The 15,977-nt window shown below is 38.8% G+C and overlaps 1 protein-coding gene and 1 non-coding gene across 2 annotated transcripts; both read right to left on the bottom strand.

Annotated features, from left to right (window-relative positions):
• Positions 1–8,207: 8,207 nt before the first annotated feature.
• LOC140145976 (uncharacterized) lies at positions 8,208–15,483 on the bottom strand. The gene is made up of 3 exons (XM_072167711.1): positions 15,345–15,483; positions 12,896–13,055; positions 8,208–9,565 (listed from the first exon to the last, which is right to left on the bottom strand). Exons 1-3 carry the CDS (start codon positions 15,370–15,372, stop codon positions 8,857–8,859), a joined length of 897 nt encoding a protein of 298 aa, XP_072023812.1. The 5' UTR covers positions 15,373–15,483; the 3' UTR covers positions 8,208–8,856.
• Positions 12,227–12,300, bottom strand: Trnat-cgu (transfer RNA threonine (anticodon CGU)). The gene has a single exon. It is a non-coding gene; the product is annotated as a tRNA-Thr (tRNA).
• Positions 15,484–15,977: the final 494 nt, after the last annotated feature.

Consider the following 15,977-nt stretch of genomic DNA (forward strand, 5'->3'; position numbering starts at 1 on the left):
GACTTAGTCTCACCTCACTGGAGAACAGATATACATATCTTGCCATTGCCTATGTAACCAAGTGTCTCTGTGGTGTGTACGATGTTGTTCTCTTCAAATATATCAAGATTAATTTGCGTCATGCAGACACTCTCAAGTTTCATCATTCATATGCCAGAACTGACAGTTTTAAATTCACAGTTTTTAATAGATTTCCTGTTTATTTTGACAATTTACCCTCTTATGTCAAGGACCAACTCTTGATGAGTCTTCCTAGTTTTTTACAAGGTACAAAAAATATTTAAATGAAATCAGCTGGCAGGTCCAGAACTAATCCTGATTTCTTTTTTACCTTTTTGGGTGCAATAACTGTAATTTTCCTTTCTGTACTTTTGTATTTTTGTTCTTTTATAATTTTACATAATATTTTATTTACATTTTTAGATGTTCATATGAGCTGCCTGGCCTGGTGGGAGTTTTTGCTCTTCATCTCAGCCCTTTTTGTTGTTTTGTGTTTGTAGAGAGCCATACGGTTAGCCACTTTGAAAATTGACTTTTTGTCACTGTTTGGCTTTCCCTGCCAGGGTTCTCTTGTTTTCCGTCCTGTTTTGTTAATCTGTTGCTCCGACCCACCCTCCCGGGGGTTGGTGCTATCTGCCCAGCAGGCCATGTTGCTCAATTCCCATATGTGTACATCCGTATCGGGGCGGTGCGCTTGTCGGTTGCTGCATGTGTCTCGTTTCGCATGATAGCTGGGGTGGGTGCCGGGCTTGTCTCAGGTGGGGGTCGCTTCGGGCCGTCCACGGGTCGCATGGTTTGGGAATACGTTTCTGTATTCCTGAATCAGGTGACTTCGGTATGGCTTGGGGTGGCTTAGGCTTGGGACGGGTCTGGTATTCGTCCCTGGCTGTTTATGTGGAATGGAACGTGTATGGCGGCCGACGGGTGCATCGTTTTGATGTGGATGTGCACATATGTAGTGCTTATATACATGTAGTACTATTGGTGAATTTTGCTTTGGGGGTTCGGTAGTTTGCTTGCGTTTTGGATGTCTCATCTTCCGGTCGGGGGACGTCATTGGTGATGCTGGGCTGGCGGCAGTCCTACTCTCGTTCCGGAGTGTGCGGACTTTGCGGTGGTTGGTCATATGCAGGATTTGGTGAGTGTGTCCCTTCATCACCGTTATTGGCGTTAGCATCCATTCGATGCTTTGGTTTTGATGTGAAGCGTGATCTGTCATGGCGGACTTGTTTATGAGGGGACTTGACCACTAGGTCATGTGTGTGGCTGGCTGCTGTGGGGAGCTGTGCGCTCAGGAGATGGGGGTGGGGTGTTGCTGGTTCGTCGTGTTGCTGAGGGGGTCCTCCGATCGGGGGGTGGCACGTCTGGAGAGGGAGTGAATTGTTGTACTTGTGAAGCGGTTTTTCATTGGTATGTCGTCTAACAGTCCTGATGTACTTATTCAAGGGGCTCATATTTAATCTTTTTAAATATCTAATTGTTTTTGATGTAGTACTTATAAATGTGCAATATATGTATTTTATAATGTTTTTCTGGCGAATAAAATGAAATGAAATGAAATGAAATGAAATAAAGAAATTTTTATTTATTTAAATATTATTATTTTTTTATTATGCAGGATCTACCCCCGATCGGTACTGAACACCATGCTAGGAATCACACTCAAAAGGAAACAAACGACGCTGAACGATGTAAATTGACATGTATATAATAAATCTGTTTTTCATTTATTTATATTTTCCTGAAATTACATGGCTATAAACAATTTGCATAAGCTTGGTGACAATAAACCTCGTGACCAGGGGAACATTTTGCAGGGGTCCGGTCAAATGTCATCTAAGCTGAAATCTTAAGATTAAATTATCTCGACATCTGTTAGGGGTTTGTAGCTTAAACTTGATGACAACAAACCTCAAGACCAGTCGCGCTAAAGAAATAGCTATTAGATGTGTACCCAGATTCTATTGACTTTTTTCTTCGTTCTGGCAATAAACTTCAAAATGCTTCTGCCACACAACATCATAACAGGGTGATCTCATTTGCAAACATGCATTATCATTACATGTGCCTTTAGGGTGGTCAATGATTAGGGGTCAAAGGTCATTAAGAGGTCTAAATCTTTAAAATGCATTTTTTGGACATTTGTAAGAGGCATGGGGCTCAAACTCGGTGACAACAAACCTAATGACCAGGGGAATATTTCAGGTCAAAGGTCATCTTGGATTGAATCTACGAATTGCATATCTTGGACACCTGTAAGGGGCGCGGGGCTCAAACACGGTGACAACAAACCTGTGTTCGGGTCGGGTCAAAAAGTCACAGCTCTAAAAGGTCAAAATGTGTAAAATTTCAAATGAGGTATGGCAAATCTGAGTGACAATGTGAAGACCAAGGGAAAATTTTAGAAAATTTTGCAGGGATTGGGTCAAAGGTCATATCTTAGCATTACCTTTCCTGGACATCTGTAACGGGGCTCAAACTCGGTGACAACAAACCTCAATGTTGTGTTCAGGTGAAAAGGTCACAGCTCCAAAAGGTCAAAATTTGTAAAATTTCAAACAACGAGGTATGGCAAATCAGAGTGACAACAATTTTGAACATTTTGCAGGGGTCAGGTCAAATGTCATCTGGTGTCAAATCTTAGAATTGCGTTGCCTGGACATCTGGAAGAGGTATGGGGCTCAAACTGAGTGATAACAATCCTCATCACCAGATGAACATTATGGAACATCTTGCAGTGCTCAGGTTATCTGAGGTCAAATCTTAGAATTGCATGATGTGGACATCTGCAAGGCGTACCGGGCTCTAATTTGGTGACAACGAACCTCATAACCCAATGGACATTTTGGAACATTTCAAAGGGGTCAGGTCAAAGGTCATCTGGAGTCGAATCTTAGAATTGCATGTCCTGGACATCTTAAACATAAGGAATACAAAGCTCAAACTCGGTGACAACAAACCTCATGACCAGGGGAACATTTTAGAACATTCTGCAGGGGTCAGGTCAAAGGTCATCTGTGACCAAATCTGAGAACTGCATTTTCTGTGGCTCAGTCTTGATGACAACATATGGAAAGGTTTCTATACAAAAACCATCATATGCCGTTTCCACCTCGATATACCTGAGCACACATTTTCGTCCAAGAGTTCTCAAGCAAGCAGTGAATTGTCTCCGCAGTCTTTGATTATACTACACGGTTGAGTGTATAGCGATGTAAGAGCTGTGGAGCTTCTAGCTAAAAAATGGGCCCCTTTGATTGGTTTTTGTCGAAACCTCAAGTGTTCCCTTCATCCAATCAATTTTTTTTATATCAAACGAAAGCAAACACTTCTCCATAAAAACACTTTTCGTCACTAGGTCAACAGATAAAGCAATTCAATGTTATAGCAAGGCGAATGCGGGAAAATTTTCTGGACACGTGACACCCATAGGCGCAGACATATTAGCATTATGGAATGTGACCCCGAGCACAGCGGATGTTCTTCCAATGTATTTGAATAGGAAGAATTCCTGATTTTATGCAAAATAAGTTACTTGTCGCAAGTTAATAATATTATGGTAAGAGTTTCCGTAGATAAATATTTTTTTCCGTAGATAGATATTTTTGAAATTACGTTTTGATGATATTGCGAAGAAATTAAGATCACATAATATTTAATAAATTTGCAATGCACTAATTTCTATCAAAATTGCGGTCAAAAATACTATTCCAATTCAAAATTACTAAGACTTGAATAGTGAGGTCACACTTATATTGTCCATATACTAGTGTCAATAGAATGAGCAATGGCCAATTCTTTTTAAATTGAAAATCTTGTGCAAAAAGTTACTATTTTCGCCTGTTTCGTCATACGGTTGTAAATTCAATGAACTATGACTTTGCTAAAGAGCGCTTACAAATTGATATGATAAAGCTCAGTGTTGGGGGTCAGATCAAAGGTCATAGCTTCAAAACACCAACACGCCCCAGCTAGGTTTGTGGTCTGACCACATCTTGCATCTAGTTTAAATTATATTTTATTTCACATGTAAATGTTTTTAGATCAATCAAACATAGTATACAAGAGCATTTTTCCTTAAGAAAAGTGAAAGGCATCAATAAACAGGCAACAGAGTGGAAAATACGTTTCCAAATTTTTCTTTATTTTTCCTTCAACACCCTTAAACATATTACCGTACCGTCACTTACTCAATGACGTTAATCTACAATCCATGAAACGAATGTGGGGAAATGGCATACTTGAATTCCTAAATAAACAAATAATTAAATGCCGAATAACTTGGAGAGAGATGAAACAATGGATAGAGGTGAAACGACAGAGAGAGATAGAGGGGAGACGGAGAGAGAGAGAGAGGGGGAGAGGGAGAAGGGAAGAGGAGGGAGAGACAGAAATTGAAAGAGAGGAGGAGGACGTGGGAAAGATATGGAAGCCGGATGAGAGACAGAGGCCCGGGGACAGAGGTCAAAGATGATTTAACATAATCGTTTAAGGGGGTACTACACCCATCGCATTTTTTTACGGGTCTTTTGCATTTTGTGAAGAAATGAGAAAAAAAAATTGGACATAGTGGTATGCAAAATGAAGGGGCAAATCTTCTCGTTCTATTGGTGGCATCGGTATCAATGTAGCTTACATGCTTTTGAAGGTAGAAGCCAAAAGGTGGTACATCACTGATGTTTTAAATTCACTTCATTTTGGAAAGCTTGCTATCAACGGATTTCGTTAAAATTTTGGATATGTGTTGCTAACGCATTAGAGAAATAATGTTGATATGTAAAATGGGAATAAGTGGTTCCTGATGGCTTCATGAACTTGGTGATTTTCAGTGCTCCACATCTATCAAAAACGAACTGGTTAAAATGCTTCTATTTTCAATGTTGAGCTATATTTTGTATTTTTAACTAGCGACATTATTTCACTGAAACTTAATTAAGCCATAGGTAACAGGTTACCACAACCATACTACAGCAATGTTGAAAAAAATTGCATTTCTCGTCACCTATACCCACCATATTTCGTAAGTGCGTTAAGCTTAAATTTGCGATTTTGGTAACTATTTTACCTTTTGTTTTCTAACCCATTTCAACTAGGAACTCCAAAATTGATACAGTGATAGCATATTTTAAGCGGAGTCATATCATTTGTAACTTACCTATGATTGTCGCTATCCAAGGCAAAAAATCAAATATTGTGTATATTTCCATAGAGTTCTGCACGATATACGGTAGCCGAATTTTGACACACGACAATTTTGACAAGTGTTCACCCACAATCCATTGCGTTATACGAGTTGCCGAGTTTTGGTATATATTTAGGTATTTTTAAGATCAAATTCCGGCGTATGTGGCAATCCCAATACGGAGCCATGGAGAAGGAAAAACAAATTTTAGACAAGCCAAGACGGGCCGGGCCGGGGGCACAGGAATTTGGGAAAATTTGGCAGATCGAAGGGGGGAATTTTTGGCATAAAATTGGACACGACTGATTTTTAAATAACACGCACAAGGCTTTGGAATCACGTCACGGGTATGCCTACAGAATAGAAACGCAGTCAAAATCATGACAAAATTCCTGCACGTTATCCGGCACGCTCAGGCCTATAACGTAGGCCCTACGCTCGAATTTAGACATTCCCATCTATACAATTTTAAAGGCCTATCCAGTGATCCCAGCAAAGTGTGAAAAATTAAAATTGTTTATATATAAATGTCTAAAAGTGAAGGATAAGTCATTTAAATTGTCATTTAATATTTTTGAAATGTATTTGGCATAGGATCCTAACAGCAGTAGGCCATTGACAAAGTTGAAGCCCGATATAATGTAGGTGGCCTATCATAGGCTTATCCCGGCTCCCGGGTCCCGGCTAGTAATCAGATTGGTGTAAAATGTCTGATGATTTTTTCCCGGGATGAGATTTTGTCTTTAATACTCAGCGTTTGGCTAAACCACTAATAGGCCTAGGCCTAGGCCTACTATAACAACAAACAGGGACAACAAAGGCGATTATGAAGGCCGGGGAAGGGGTAAGAAATTCAGTTGGTAGGCCTACACCATTTGGAAATCACCCAGTGAGCCCCTTATCATGCTTATTTCATCATCTAATATTTTAATTATGACTGCCCCGGGCTATAACCTGCAACTTTCATTTTTCCGTGTTACCTTTAAAATGTAGGCCTACGCCTATTATTTTGCGGAATTGTAGGCCTATAGGCCTACTCGTGCTTTTCACCGCTGATTAAGTTTATATTATCGCAACTCGCCATCTGGGGTGGTGAATTTCTTTCCCCATGCCAACAAATCTTTGTCCTCCCCACTTTCGGACATGCCAACCCCCCTCTATCGACATAGGCCTACCAAAACATTGTCCGGTATTCAGTTTTAGGCAGGCCGAGAAGGGGCAAGCAAGTTTTGACACGTAGGCCTATATTATTGCAAAAGCCAAGTATTAATATACTCCTTTAAAATGCCTCTTCTGGCACAAAAGAAATACCGTAGCAGAGTGATGCCACGTGCACATGTGCATTGACATTGGCCAATATCTATGGGTGTAATTAGGTCTACTATTATTTATTATTCACTTTTTCTACTCACTTTATTAGGGCCTACCATTTAAAATGTCTAAAATTGCGGAAATGAGCAAATTTCTCATACGTCCAGTGCCGTACATAAGGGGGGCAATGGGGGAAGCTAACCCCCCCTTTGGATGCGGTCGCCCTGAAGAATTTTACTGGGGTCTTTTTTGTACTTTTGAGCCTATTTTGTTTCGTTAAAGATTTCCCCCTTGAATGAGGGTTTCCCCTTTCACTCATTTGCCCCCCCCCCCCCCCCCTTAAAAAGTCCTAGCTACGCCCATGATCCCCCATGACGCCACTTCACGGGGAGGGGGGGGGCACAACATACATTTCTGGTGGGTATGCTCCTGGGGTATATGCTCCCCCAGAATTTAGTAGGGTCCGGGGACTGAGCTCCCGGGGGTGCTGACGGCGTACCGGGGTAGGCCTACATGCCGGAAAGGGATCATTTTTGGAGCTGCCAATAAATATAAAAGGTGGTCTTTTGGAGCTGCGAATAGTCAAAATTGGGTCTTTCTTGGCTTTAGGGTGAATAACGCCTGAAAAAAAACAAGACATGTGAAGAATGATCGAGCGATGTAGGTCTTAGAGCTGAAATTGTCAAGTTTCCGTGTTTCCGTATGCCTGCGCCTGCGCCTATAGCTCTATTTTGGTCACGGGTCTTTTGGAGCTGCGGAATCCAAAAAATGGAGGGGGGGTCTTTCCGGGAGAGCATACCCGTATGGTCTTTTGTGTTAAGTTCCAACGCTTAAAATTCAATTTTAATAACACGACGGTCACAATCTTGATTTTATCAGGGATTTTACCAAGAGAAGGTGCTAGGCATACATGCTCATGTTTGAATCTGGCAACTTTGAACTTATGCAGTAGTCTTGTAGCCGTCCGGCCCTGTTCAGTTTTATACACGCATTTGAATAGGAATTGTTTTGCGCACTTACCTAATGTTTATGGAGCACATTTTCTTCATTAGTTTGTCAAGTTGATGTCAAATGTTCTATTCTATATTATTTGGCAATAGTGTTTTTTTTGCCTATAGTATGTCCAAACATGGTCCAATGTTGTAATTTGTTGTTTTTGATCGCAAAGGTCGGATATTTTTATTCCCGATTTAACTGTGCCACCGCCGGAGGGCTTCGCAAGGGTGCAGAATTCGGCGAAAGTTTGACGGTAATTTTGCCTTTTTGACACTAAAACGCATTCGATCCTTAATTTTATTTCAACAAAATTTTGATTAGGTAGCATATTAATGAGGCGGCTACAATTTTTTTTACCAAATCTTAAAGAATTATTCTCAAATGTCTGACCTGTGTATTTCCTATTGGTAATACAAATTGACGAGTCAGCCCTAAACATACATAGGCAGGTCGTATTTTGGACTGGTAGCAAGTCTAATACTGTATGTGAATATCGATGAATGTTAGAAACGGCAGAAACCGGTTGTGACGGAGACTACGTGGTAGCGTCCTTAACAACCAGTCAACTTTAAGACAAATAGGTGAAAAGGACACTTTCACGATGTTTTTTCATATTTTTTAATTTCACATGATCAGTGCATATATCGCCTAGCTTGAAATGATAAAATATTTTTTTAGACCAATCAAACCAATATATGGGTGTAGTACGCCCTTAATATATCAAGGAATTATCCCAAAACCACTGAATTATCTCAAACCAATGAACCACAAAAGCAGCAGGGGTCTATAATTTGTTTCTTCGCAAGTTCGGTAGTGACATAAATGCTTTTTCGCGGTTACGCAGCAAGCGTGCCAACAAACCGTCCACGTACGCGTGATTTTACACTCAGTGCGTTTAACTTTACACGCAAGATTTGATAATGCCGGGAGCGAAATACGCACGTACGTCACAACCGAACTTGAGGTGAAGCAAATTATCTTTAATATTATTCTTTTGATTAAGGAGACAAAATGAAATACACAGGTGTCCTTAAAGTTATCACACCCATGGGTTTGGTAACAGCTTCAACAAAATACAAAATGGATTTCAAAATTTCTTGCTGCTGTGTAAAGAAAAGTTATTAACTATTTGTTAGACACCACAATATTTTGTAGATTACTGTTTTTGATACAAGGTTGGGGAGAAGGTTTTATTTTTTGAAAATATCAAACAAAACCTGTTTTGTTGCTTTGCCTTTTTATAATTGGAATAAACGTTTCACGTTTTTATGACTTTCACGTTCTAATGACTTTTGGGACACCCGAAGTCCACAAAGATTTATATTTTCTTTAATTCAAATTGAAATTTGGTTGACAATATATGACACTTAAAAATTATTGTAATATTCTCCAAGTGGTGTAAGCTTAGACTCATACTTTCCATCTGTTGTAAGCTTGTGATCTAAAAGGGAGCAAGAGGACTTTACATAGCCGGTGCCAGTGCCTTTTCGGCTAGCAAACCAAGCATACTTTTCAACATATTCCGCGTCCTCTAACATAGGTAACAGCTCCTTCATATATGCAAGCTGCTTGTCTTCATCGTCAGTATGGGGAAGGGCAAACTCTGTCAAAAATATTTTCTTATTGTATCTTTCCCATAAACTTTTGAGATAATCCATAACTTCAGTGGGTTTTTCATAATAACAATGAGTAGAAATGTAATCAATTTGACAATCTGAACAACTTTGAAAAAATTCGTCGAACCATTGGAAATGATCATAGATGCCTCCAGGTGCCGCGGCTGGACTCACAAACTTTGTTGCACCGTTTGCTTTCCCTGCTGCTTCTAGCTCTCTCCAACGATCGGCAGCCTCTGCTGGTTTCATGAATGCTTGTCTCATATGGTTTGGCTCGTAGAAACCAAGGACGTGTTTGTTAATGTCAGATGAGGGTGCAAGGAAGTTAAACTCTTTCTTTGTAGGAGGTTGTGGCCAATATCCCCAACACATTGGGATATATTTGTCTTTTTGTTGTAATTCATTGGAACACATATGATCCCGGTCTGAGTGAAATGCGGTCGAAATTCCCCAACTGTACCTGCACCGTGGTAAAAAAAATACCCGAAAAACAAAATGATAACAAAACATTTTTTCTCCAGCATCCTAGAAAAAGGAACATCGTCAAATTCCACTGTATTTTACAATATAATTTATCATAGGAAACTCAAATCACATCTTAATGCTGCATTTGTTTTTCAATACATACTAATCCCGGTTAATAAAGCAAAGTATATTGAGTCAAGAACTATACTGACAGTGTGTAAAATTCAGCACAAAAGCAACTAGTCCGTAGGACTGGCTGCTTCTAAAAGTAGCATGTCAATGTAGAAAGTAACCAGTCCATATATTTGTGTAACTTTAGTTTTGATGTACTCTACTGCATTAACCTAAACGTACAAACCAAATATGTGGCATCGGGGATCGACGCTTTGCGTCACACGCACTACGTGATAAAAGAAAAACGCGACGCATAAAGAGCATGATGTCCTCGGCAAGTACAAATCATGCAGCAGTTAGCGCGCCAAAGAAGCATTTACATACGCATTGCACTGAAATAATTATTCTCAATCCTCCAGTTTCCGAGGTCTATTTAATTTGTACTTCGGAGTTGACAGACTATATGTATCGGTGTTCAGGCGTAGCCGAAGTGTCCAAGTTAGCAGTGGGCAAATTTCTAAGTTGGGCAAAATTGAAAAATCCGTTAGATGATCCGCTAAAAATGACTTCACCTGGACGTGTATATGCGAAGCGCGCGAGAATTTGTAATTTCAATTCTGAAATATGCAGAAATAATGATACTTGTTGTCTAAAAAGGCCAAATGGAAGTTGAGCATCACAGATTCGGTCAATTTTGTCCTCGTATTTCGGCGGACGGTACGTCACGGCTAGTTATAGTGGCAACATGTCAGGGCCTCCGTCGAAAAATAATAGCCAGCCTCGGACAGGCTCATACTGCTTTAACATGATATGACCCGAGCCAGAGCCGAATGCTGTACTATCCAATTGGGCTATGTTATAATCTCTCCGTGCACCCCTATGAAAAAAGCGGCTAGGGGACATTTCATTTCAAATCGTAATATTGTATATTTTATGTGTCAAAGTTTGTCAATTTCGTACAGTGGTGCTCTGTCATGCAGCTCAATCTTAATTTATGTTGAACTTGGTACATTGCATCGAGGATAATTGCCTATCAATTGATCATGGATAAATGTATTGGCGATGTCGTCGGCTACTATTTAATACGTTCCGGATACACCCCCAGGTCATAATACCTAAATGAATATTTTTGAAATAAATCTAAATTATATTATTCGTTAAAATCTACAGACTACCTGCTAGATCCCTACTTTACCCATCATTACTCGTGTATCTACGAGATAATTTTTATAGTCTAAGAAATAACTTTAAAAAATAGTTTGCGTCTACACGTCACTGTTAATCAAACATTCCACTACCCTTGATTGGTTAGTAGCGCGTAAAATGAAGGTTGATTCATCTGGATTGTCAAGTCAGCTTTAGAATCCCGTGCAAACATTGACATAATGCGTACACCACGAATGAGCCGTAAAGTCGCAAATTGTATTCTGAGTCACAGTGTAAAATGTGCATGAAGGTCGTATTCATAGGTACCTCAATTAGATTCTACATGTATCTCATTTTGATAGCGCCAGTTCACACCACTCCACGCCATACATAAATTCTCCCAGTCACATTTCCCCAATATGAAATTTAAAAAAAGTTAAATTTTAATATTACTTCTATTAAAGTTTGGCAGAGGCGGGGTTCGAACTCACGGCGGACCACGCCGCTTTGGAGCCCAGCGCCTTAGACCACTCGGCTACTTGTCTTGATGGAATCCATTTGAAACTTATTTGAAGATATAATCGCAACTTCAATATAGGCCTACCACGTGACAAGCAAAAGCAGAAAACGTACCATATTTTGGAATTTTATTTGCCTAAAAACATTAATGTGTATTAATAGCGCTCAATTGTTGTTAATCCGACAATAATAAATGATAAATGCGCGTCTATATGGTCAATACATTATATCGATTTTGACATGTGCTCGCACGGTGTCAGTACATTAGCATGGTCAGTAAAATACTATAGAGGAACCTACCATTTTTCTTGTATACACGTTCGATGTTTTTATCAATTACATAAAAATCCATTTTAGACCCCAAATGTTTCTTCGGGAAATAAAAGATTAGAATACCATAAAAACGAACCAGTAATCTTTTGCCGGGTCTAATGTTATTTATACATGGAATTTTTAACGTTTTTCTATCCTTATTCTTGCTCAATTAAAAAATATTTTGGCGTATATAAAATTGAAATAAAATTCTCTGCCTCATAAACGACCTCAAATATGCCACAATTGGGTATCACGAATAGTTATATATGATGTGCAGTTAATATTCATATTTTCTTTTATACAGAGGATGCTTCAGTTTTGACAGGAAAAATATTTTCTTGAAAACCTTCACGCTTCCCTAGAATGTGCAATAATTTAGCATTAAAATTTTTCTTATTCTAACAGCAAGCGTTTCTAGAATTAATTATGGCGAAATGTGGTGTAGCGCCAGTTAAACACCTTTAAACCAATCAATAATCCCATTGTTGAAGAGGATAATAAACAAACATTAATTTTCACCAGGTTCGCCGTCGCAAATAATAAAGGAGACAAGGAGAAAAAATGATCCCGCCTGGGAATCGAACCCAGGACCTCAGGTTTACGAGACCTATGCCTTAACCACTTGGCCACGGGAGCTTCATGATTAGGCTGGTTGTAATTTGAACCTATAAGCGGTCACTTAAACTTATCTCCTCCCCGCAAATAGCCCATAGTAGCGCTAGCTAGAGCCGTAAATGCGAGAAATAAATTGCCATCCTCCCTGTGAGGAAATAAGGGTGCGCTAGGATCACGAAACACTCCTTTACATATTAACTGTACCAGTTTGTTTGGTGAATATTGATAAAACATTCACTGACCGGTAGGAGAAAAGGAATAGCAGAAAATGGCGAAACATTGCGGTACTTTTTCTAGGCATTGTTGATATGGTGCCAACAGGAAAAAAGTTTCCTATTACTAAGACCAAACTTTTGAGACGGTTTGTGTATTATTCATTAACCATAAGGCACTTTTTACCGCTGCGTTCAGAAACTCTGCCATCAAGACACTCGTAAACAAATCGTGCCCGAGATGAATTGACAGATGACGTCAGACGCAAACTTCTCTTTTTAATCCTGTCTTTCTTTATCATTCCTGAAAATTGTTGAGTGTCACGCATGGTATCATTATTTATTGTATAACCAGTTCTATTTAATCTTCAACTTAGTTTAATTAAATCAATTATTGTTCTTACCACCATGCGATGTTTGTGAACTGCTCCACGTCGTTACAATTGTAGTAAAGCGAAGACATACCAACCCCTTTCTTGGTAGATCCAACTCCTCTCTTGGTAGATGCTGTATGTCCCAAGTCCATAGTAGCTAAAGCTGACAGACAAAGTAAGCCCCAGAAAGCTGTAACAAAAACAATTCAGAATTATTTTGTGTTAAAAAAGTTTTCATTGGGCATATATTTCTTTAGATCTGCGTGCTAGTCGTATAGACCTCAACATAAAAGTCTTTTGAAAGATTTTTCACCAATACTATGCTTGTTTGTACTCATTTTGATGCATTTTTCATGCTGATATATGGTAATATCGCACCAAAATGAACATCTAAAATTCACAATAACTATATACATTTCTCTTTGCGCTGCAGTTTTAAGCTGGTTTTTATTTTGCATACGTTTAAAGCCATGCGTAATTTGCTCCACAGCGACGCCCTTACTTTTTATTGAATTGTTACTTCATGACTGTAATATCCAATGCAGTTAGCAGCCTGCACAACCGATTCTTTTGTTTGGCAAGGCTCACTCAGTCATTTAATGAGGCAATACAAACGATCGAATTTGGTGTTGAAATGAGCTAAATTTTTAGTTACACCTTTTCGATGTAAAATTAATTTTCTCGGCCAAATGAAAAGCAATCATTTTCATTTTTTCAGTAAATGTCAGGAAAAATTGTAGTGCTTGATACTGTATTTTTTTTCAAATTCTAGTGTTAAACTTAGGCGTGAAATTTAGTCATTTAGTGTAAGATTTTCGATTTTGATAGGCTTAAACTCTGTCCGCGAGCCTTTTTTGGCTCAACCTTTTAGCTTTTCAAAGTAAGATAGTTCGCTAATGAAGGATTTTTCCCAACTTTCTAACGCACATCACCGTGAGCGATATATCATAGTTTTGTCAGAATTTGCGTTTTCATTTCACTATTTTAACTGCCGGCTGACCATTTTTCAAAATCAACGAGTGAAATCTAAGGCTAATACTAGCATTGTGGATCGATATCCCTGGGTTTAATAGGAATACCGGCATGGCTACAGTGTTGCTAGAACTTCAATATAGCAAAGAAATTCCCAGGCCTATAGCGCTCCTACTGATCATGTTTAACCAGAACACTCAATTGGGGATTTGGGCTACCAAATCGCTGGTCGGGCAATTTGCTTTCAATGGAAAATTGACCTGGATAAACAACAAAGGAAATATCGACTATTTCTGTTGGTTGCTCTCGAGATAAAAGTACTGAGTTAGACATCTTCGGAGTAAGAAGGGAAAAAGGGTAAAATAAAAACGGAAATTCTAACAAAACTATAATATATAGACCCACACGATGTGCTTTACAGAGGTGGGAAATATCTTTCTTTAGCAAACTATATTAGTTTGAGATGCTAAAAAATGAATTCCGTAAAAAGCTCGCGTGCGAACTGAAGGCCTATAAAAATCAAAAATATCACACTAAAAGACACAATTTGATGCTTAATTTTAACACCAGGATTTGTAAAAAAAATGTATATCCAAGCACCAAGTTTTTAACTGACATTACTGAAGAAAAAAAATATTGCTTTATATTTGACCGAGAAAATTAATTTCATAGCAAAAAGGTGTATCTCTGAATTGTGCTGATTTTAACATGTATCGATCGACTTTCAGCGCGACTAAGCATTTCTAAAGAATCGGTTGTCCAGGCTGCTAACTGAATGGTGTTTTTAAATACTATCAGAAAGACTAAGCCTTAAGTGCTTAAAATACGTATTGACGAATACACTGTGTACCTATAGCCATGATAGCTGTTCGTCTTACGTCTTGTTTGTTCGTCCTAGCTGTGTAAAGCTACGTCAATATTCATGATAAATGATAAATTATTCAAAACGTATTTTTTGGCAAGTGTTTATTTTTCAGATTCTATTACTCTTACTAATATTTCTATTATTGGCATTATTAAGAATTCAAAGAAAAGACCTTTCAGAATAGGAAGTCGTTACTCTGAGTTTCATGCCTAGAAGGCAATCGTCAGACGACACGATGAAATGCTTTGGAGGGACTACCATCTCTTTGGAATGTGAATAAATATACATTTCATGGTGTCAACACTGCCAAAGTCTATCCCAGAGTCAGTCCGATCGGAGATCAGAAAGTGCTCAACTGCAAAAATTGTGACGACCCAACTACCCAGCCCCCTCGATATCTATCTAATGGTTTGTCCCTTAATATATGCAGTAAATTGTTCATAGTTTCCAGGTTTTCCTTCTAAAAGCCGTTATTTATAATTGTACATTTCAGTAGTAAAGTTTTAATAACAATATGGATGATTAGTGTTAGCCCCCCCCCCCCACACACACACAAGGTTTGTCTTACTCGATCGCCTGATTATAAATAACAAGATAAAATCGACATGTGGGAAAATAAACAATAAAAGGAAACATATTTACCATTGTTCTGCATCCAACGAAACAACATGATTGCTGCTACTGACGTTATTCCGTGCGAAGTCTAATCTGACTCTGCTGACAGGACTAGCTGATGAAGAAATAAAACACGTGTTTATGCCACGGATGTCCCGAAATCTACGAGCTGTCTAACACAGTATTTACGCCTGTATATATAGGCTTTTAACACTGGCCCGTAGCATTATGGGTATAATGTTACAGACGTTAATGATTGGCTGTTCTGCCTTACGTCATCGTTGGAATTGGTGAATCACGTCAAAACGTACTGGGTCAAGTACTGCAGCCATTGGATCTTTGTAATTCGTCAATTATTTTCCATTATTTTTCTGGAAAATTCTAGTTTGTATAGAGCTTGCGCAGAGGATGATTTTAGTACTACCCAACACCCCACTGATTTAACTTGCAGCTAGCATAGCAGTGAACATGACGCTCTTCTACAGCATAGAGGTACATGGTTAAATTTGAATTTGTACAGTTATATTTACAATACAAACACTGTCAATATGCTGGTCGATTTCACATTTCATGTTATTTACAGAATGTTTGAATTATCCTTTATACACACATCACTTTTCTTCTGAAATCGACCAAGTAATAATGAAAAACGCACAATTT

Source organism: Amphiura filiformis, chromosome 2, assembly GCF_039555335.1.
Source record: "Amphiura filiformis chromosome 2, Afil_fr2py, whole genome shotgun sequence".
Lineage (NCBI taxonomy): Eukaryota > Metazoa > Echinodermata > Ophiuroidea > Amphilepidida > Amphiuridae > Amphiura > Amphiura filiformis.